The sequence below is a fragment of the Cryptomeria japonica genome, chromosome 3 (assembly GCF_030272615.1).
Source record: "Cryptomeria japonica chromosome 3, Sugi_1.0, whole genome shotgun sequence".
Classification (NCBI taxonomy): domain Eukaryota; kingdom Viridiplantae; phylum Streptophyta; class Pinopsida; order Cupressales; family Cupressaceae; genus Cryptomeria; species Cryptomeria japonica.
In genome coordinates, this window is record NC_081407.1 from 378,580,179 (window position 1) to 378,587,407 (window position 7,229).

The following is a 7,229-nucleotide window of genomic DNA, read 5'->3' on the forward strand; positions in this document are numbered from 1 at the left end:
GCTATTCATAGCATCCGTTTTTAACATGAGTATATTATCAGCATATTCCAGAGAATAAAAATTTAATATTGATGTTGTTAGATCTTAAACTTATAGTTGGTCAATATCTTCTTCTATTTCATCTGATAGTTCAATCTTTACCTGTTCCCCTTCTACCTCCTTCTGGGCTTCCGATTTTAACCCAGGCACTTCCCCTCCGTGAACATTGCTTGCAAATCTGCCATTGTTTCCTAACTATTTCCTTAGACGCTTTCTCGTCCTTTCAACTTCCAAATTACAAAGCACTCTTATAATAGATGTCGATTTTATTATGTTCGATTTGTTTAAATATTTTGATTTTATTTTATATATCCATGATTTTACTGCATCAATAAGTGAGACAACTTCCATAGCAAAGGGCATGCTCGTTTATGTGTTAATGAAAGATATTGTTTGCTCCTCATTCTCATTTTTGTACTTAGAACTACATGTTTGAATACCTCATTTGATATATTTAGGTTGATAAACCTTCTATTTCTCTTTGCTAATAGAATTTATACTATCATATGACTCAATTATTGGACTCCAATATTCCTTTCTATTATTTTTTTGGTGAGAAACCTCCTATAAGCTCTTGTAGCTGAATCATCTCAGTTCTTCATTAAAAAATTAATGGTATGATTATGAGCCAATTAAATATTTTTTTGCATACTTTGTAATATATTTAATTAATTCATGTATTGACAGAATGAATTACCAATCAATATTTCCTCGCCATCACTGGAGTATATAGCAATTGTGTGGCTACACTATACCATTATTTCTCAATGGTGAAAATTCTATATCCCCATTTTTTTTTTATCTTCATAAACTCTTGATCCCTGCAAACTAAATGGCCATGGAACATTATACCTATATTTCATTTAAGCATATATTTTTTGGTAAATTAACTAATTTATTCAAGCAATACATTATTTATATTAATTGTTCAAACTAATAATATAAAATGCAACAATTACTTGAAGATCATCTTTGCCCCTTTTTTATGTGTATGGTGTTCAAAATCTTCTCATAGTCACTGCTAAATTTAGTCTATACACGTTGTTTCATACTTTAAGAGATGGATGTAAAGAAAAATTATAGAATTCTCACAATGTAAATTTTGATTTATCAATTTACAATTTTATATTAATAAAACGGGTACATAAGATTGTGCATATTTTTTTAAGTTCTAATATCTTCTCGATGGTTCCATGGATGAATAATTACTTCAAGATTCATTAGTTGATCTACATTAAAATCAAATCAATATCATCCATATTTGGTTCTCCATACATCCATGTGAATCCATACACATGTATTTGTGGTGTATGTTGGCACTCATATATATTATAGTTTAATCCAGCTATGGCTACTGCATTTTCATGCCTCACATTCTGCTGGAAAAGAACAAGTGCCTTTGGTAACACAAACACATCTCCAATACAGAAGGCAAGACTATCAAAGGAGAATAGGAAACTAAGAAAATGTTGAGCGTGATTAAGAGAACACACGATAACAATGAATTATTATCATAGTCAAACATCAATTTTTTAATATCTGAAAGGTTGCGATTAAAGATAGATGAAGGAAATAATTCCAAAGAGAGGAGACTTGTCTCCTTAGACACCCTTTGTCCTCATAGATTAAAGAGGGTCTCTACTGGGGATATTATAGTGGTATCAGAGCATGATCTTTCCAGCCTGTGAAATAAATAACATTCTAAAGATTGACCATGAGACGTAACCGAAGGCCTCAACATCCAAAGAGAAAGATTACCTATCATCAACCTAGAAAAAGGCATCATAACCTCAAGTCTATATTGAGGAAAAGAAACTACTTGTACATAAATCGTATAGAACTATTAGCAAATCAAGAATTCCTACACCGCTTTCGTGATTTTGCACATGGCAACAACATCTTCACAACAAGTCAATAGTAGAAAGAAGCCTTCTTAGAGAGAATTGTTGTCATATACACTGATCTAGAAGCATCACACTCTTCCATCAAATGAGAATATTTCTATGAAGATAATATTCAAAATAGTATCATATATTCAATTTTAAAAAGGAAAAACAAAATTAGCTTGCACATGAAGGAACGATACCTTATATAGGTCAACATTATTCAAATTGAATAGTTGACATCAATATAAGGATGCATATACCATTAACTGAAGTACATAAGAGTTAATACTGCATATGAGTAAAAGTTAGAATGATCAGGATGATTCAAGAAATGGGTTCATCATAGAACATTTAGAGCCTTAAAGGGCTTACCTTAAAGAGGTAAGCAATGTGGTTACAACAAACAAGTAAGAGGGAAGCAAGAATGGAGGTTAGGCTAAGGGCCGCCAAGTAAATACTTGGTGTAGGAATGACTCAATAAAAAACCCATGCCTTCCCAAAGAGTATATAGGGAAGTAATAATGTGGATAGCAAACATGAGCTGCCAAGTAGAGCAAGAGGGTTGTCGAGAACAACCACTCTTATGCTTAGTGTAGAAATGGATAAAAATATGCTTCCCATTTCTTCCCAAGAAGGAGATGAGAATGGCATAAAGGCTGACCTGAGGCACCAAGTAGAGAAACTAAGTCTCTTAGGTTTGGTGTCGAAATGGCTCCAAGCATCCAGGAAAGTTCCCATTCCTTCTAAACATAAAGAAATGTAGAGGAATTATGGCACAAAGAAGGCAGTTCCTCTTAGGCATAAAGAAATGTAGAGGAATTATGGCGCAAAGAAGTCAGTTCCTCTCAAGATTAGGTACACCAGCTAAAGGAAGCTAGCCCCCCTGAAGTGGACATAATGGCTCAAGGAAGCCATTCCTTCTCGATTTGGGAAATGGCTCAAAGAAAGCTAGCCCCCCCCCCCCCCAAGTTGGATAGAGATTACTCAAGGAAGCCAACCTCCCTCAAGTAGATAGAATGGCTCAAGGAAGCTAGTCCCTCTCAAGTTGGGCCATGGCTCAAAGAAGCAAGTCCCTACCAAGTTGGAAAAGGATGGCTCAAGGGAGCCAATCTCTCTCAAGCTGGACAAAAATTGCTTAAGGAAGCCAATCCATCTTAAGTTTCGGTAATGGACTCAAGGAAGCTAATCCCTCCAAGTTGCAATAGATTCACTAGAAACTAAGTAGTAAATTTTCTAACATTTGTCATTACTTTAATTTATATGATTATATGTTTGGTACTACTAATCTATGTGCAGGTTCATCCAAGAAGGAGGACAAGGAGAAATTGCTTGAGGACAAGAAAAATCAAGAGGGGGAGATTGTGATATCCCCATATTGACCAATTTTGTGAAGTCTCTAAGAGACAAAATCACAGTTTTATTATTTAAAAGTTATCACTGAGGAAGTCCTCAATTAGAGAATATGAATCAATGATGGATAAAGTAAGTAGAAATAAATATACTTTTCATACATTGAAATGAATAAGTGAAGACTGCTGCATACAACTAGAATATGAGATACCATCTTGTTGATGGTGTTTTGATGCATTATCAAACACAGAATAAAATACCAATGACACTCTATGCTCTCTTGATAAAAAAGACTCTCAGATGTTGAATATCTATGAAGGATCACATGAGATGACTCCAAGGTTCTTTTATGTCAAGTCTTGACTTGTCGGATAGCTTCAATGGTATTGATGTAATTTGTTGTACCTATGAGGGGACTTATATGTTGAATACCTGAATGCTCGAATGATGCTGGAATGTAGGATTTCACTTGACTTGATTAAAAAGAAGAAGAAAAAGGATAGGGTTTAGAAAGTTATTCTAACTCTAAGAATGTAGGAGCAATGGGTGATCTTTGATGAAACTCTAACTAAGTCTTGCTTTGACATGCCATGAACATCTCCACGAGGCTAGTGTGATCTTCTAAGGATAACTTTGTAATTTTTAAATCATCGCTACAAGCATAGAAACCATCAAGTTGATGCATATCAATGAAGAAGCATTAATTGAAGTTAAGCTTTAGTTGAATGATTCCAGCTGACTACGTAGTATGGATATACGAATTTCACCATTGATCACACAAAGTCTTTCATTCTTTTAATTATCAATATCTAAAATGAAGATCCAACAAGAAACCATGCAATTGTAGAAGAAACAACACATTCCACCATAACTTCAATGGAAAGGAAGTTTATTTACAACTTTGGCAATAATTTCTGCTTTCTCTTCCTATTCTACTCTAGTTGCTAACTTCTCTTGAACTACTAGCTATTGACTATTCCCCTTACAAATGAAGAAGTGAGGCCTTTTATAGTGATCTCATTACAATTCACTGGCTCAGATTGATTTGAGATCAATGGCCAAGATTACAAGATAGAAACCCTAATTAGGGTTTGTTGAACCCATTACAAAACATTTAATTCTTGACCTATGATATGTTTACATTTTAAGAGACACATGCCCTTAGAAAAATAAACCAATAGATGATGGCTGTAGGTACATCAAACTTTGTGCCTTTGTAGTAGTTATCTCCTTTTGATGAATGAGGTAAGGCACATTGAATCTAGATGCCTTATCCTGAAATGATATGATTGGATGTAATGATGTCTAGGCGCCACCTCAGCTTTATTGATTGTAACTCATCACGAGTGTGCAATTGAATGTGACGTATCTCTTGATACTCAATATTTGCAAGTGCTTGATGTGACGATGACTCCACTCATGTTGATCTTCTAACTTTGATTAACTCTTCTGAAATGATCGCATGTCTTGATTGCTTGCATTCAAAAACTTTCATCTAACTACACTGACAAAGATTCTTGGATTTCTGAAAGAAATTCAAGATTGTAAAAATTCTTCATGAGTGCGTGACACTGACCCTTATCTTCATTCTTGATGAGAGCCTGCCATTGCTTGGCACAAACTGAGTTCTTGCCTTACATGAGCTTGCGACTTGATGATTCCAACAATTGCTTTGTAGAGGCTTGAAGCGTGATGTCCTCGTTCATGTGAATTTTTTGCGATCCTATCATCACACACCTACGAGATTTGTTCAATTTAGTGTCATGATATGAGATTTAATTGCAAATAAATAATCATTTACTTAAGACAAATCAAGAACCCTCGTAAAGAAAATCAAACTAGTCATAACATGAGGCTTGATTTCTCACAAAATGGATCAAAGATGTAATTCGCTGAATAAGATGAGTTCAACATGGTTGAGGAGTTCTAATTCGTCACTCCCCAATGAGGTCATCGTATGTGCAATCACAATGGCGACTTGCTGCTGTAACTTCAACATGATTGTTTTCTTCCTAGGATAAAACCTAGTTAATCGCTTCTAAAATATTATCCCTTTTACTTACATCACTCCTCACAAATGAGCCAAGCAGGTTTTCAAAGTGTCAAAGTACAACCCTCTCTATTTTATCTCCAGTCGAACACCGTAGATCATTTTCATCCTTGATCACCTCATTCCTATTGAGCAACCTCTTTTCCTTAACCGACAAGTGAAAAAACTTTGTATTTAAGTCTTTTTCCGAAATCCACATCTCCCTAGACTTGTCACGCTAGAAAATATCCTCCCTAATCAATACCTCCAGTAGACACTCCATTAGCTCCTTTCCTTTTCCAAATTCAGCATTAGTCATTCCTATCCAAATCACCTTCTCATTAAGAGACACAATCTCCTCCTCTAGCCTCAGAAAAAATATTCCTAAAGGATTGTATATTCCATTGCTTAATTTTATCCTTAAGGAAATGTAATTATTTCACAAAATAGAAACTGGGCGTATCTTCAAATATATTACTCTCTTCCCACAAATTTTTTAGATAAGAGAAGAATTGCCCATCCTACCACCACATGCTTTGAAAATAAAACTTCCCAAAGAATCGAGTCTTTCCAATTTCTAGTTCCAACTGGATAGGGAAGTGATTGGAAATAAAAATCAGCAAAATGCTCAACACCAAGGAGAAATGACCTTCCATCCTTCTTGGTCCCACCAAGAACCAATCTAATCTTTTCAAAATATTGGTAAAATTTAGTCTCCTATTCGTCCTTGTAAATTGGCCATTTTTTGGAATTACATCAACCACCTTATTGTCTGCTTAAAAAACTTTTAAAATATTCCATAATTCTGTTAGAAATTCTTAAATTGCATTGAAGTCTCCTACCACCACAAACCAATCCTTGCCAATGATACTGATGCGTTCTGATAGTTCCTTCCAAACTCTCATCTTGTCCTTTGTTTTAACAGACCCATAAACATTAATCAAAGGGAACTCTGAATCATAAGAAGGGAGTTCACTCTAAATATCATCCAATATTCTGACATTTCTCTAGGAAAAATATTGACCACATGGGGGTTCCATAAGAACCCCAGGCCTCCTGCAGAACCCCTAGCTTCTTGGAAAAAACCTTCCCATCTAGAACAATAATGTAGCAAACTAAGCACCCTATCCAAACTCAGCTTGGTTTCTTGGAATAGAATTATTTCATTAGAGACTTTCTCTAATGAATGCCTAACCAAGCATTTCTTGTCAGGAGCCGAGAGGCCCCTGGCATTCCAAGTAAGGATCCTCATGTTCCTCCAAGGGAGGACTTACCTCCCTCGGATCTTCTAAAAAATCTTACTACATTGATGATGGCTTTCTCCTTTGCCCTATCTTCATGCTTTTTCTTGTTGCTCCTTGTCCCTCTACTTCCTTTGGATCTCCCCAACAAAGAATTAGCCAATTGGCTAATACTTCTCAGGTGAATAATATCCAATTCATCTTCATTATCAAACTCCTCTTTTGACCTCATGTCGTAATCGACCTTCTTGTCTGACAAGCCCATCCAAGCATCTTGAGCATTGTTAGAAGCCTTGCTTCGGTCTATGTCCATGATTATGGGAGAGAAACCAACCTTTTTTGAATTGTCTCTTCCACCCTCACCATCCTTGTCTCCAACTGGTTCTTTGATTACCAAAGCCCCTAAAGGGCCTATTGTCTCCTTCCTCGAAGACGTAAATACCTTCTTAACCGACTCCTGTCTCTTGGGCTGCATAACCATCTCGTAGCGGGCCTAACAAAGATTCTACATTCCTTTGTCATATGATTCCTACCATCACATTGACCACAAAATTGTTTAATGTCTTCTACTTCAATCTAATGCATCCATATACTTCAAACTGATTTCAAACAAATCTTGGAGGAACCTTTTTAACTGCAACGATTCTGATTCCAGCATACAAATAGGAGTCATTTTTTGCTATC

At 35.7% G+C, this 7,229-nt stretch overlaps 1 protein-coding gene across 1 annotated transcript in view; it reads right to left on the reverse strand.

The window, feature by feature from the left end:
- LOC131078339 (germin-like protein 1-1) overlaps window positions 1-7,026 on the reverse strand; it is a 13,002-nt gene extending 5,976 nt beyond the window's left edge. Inside the window, exon 1 of the mRNA XM_059217444.1 lies at window positions 6,579-7,026. Within this exon, the coding sequence (XP_059073427.1) occupies window positions 6,579-7,026 (448 nt within the window). The remainder of the gene's footprint in view (window positions 1-6,578) is intronic.
- Window positions 7,027-7,229: the final 203 nt, after the last annotated feature.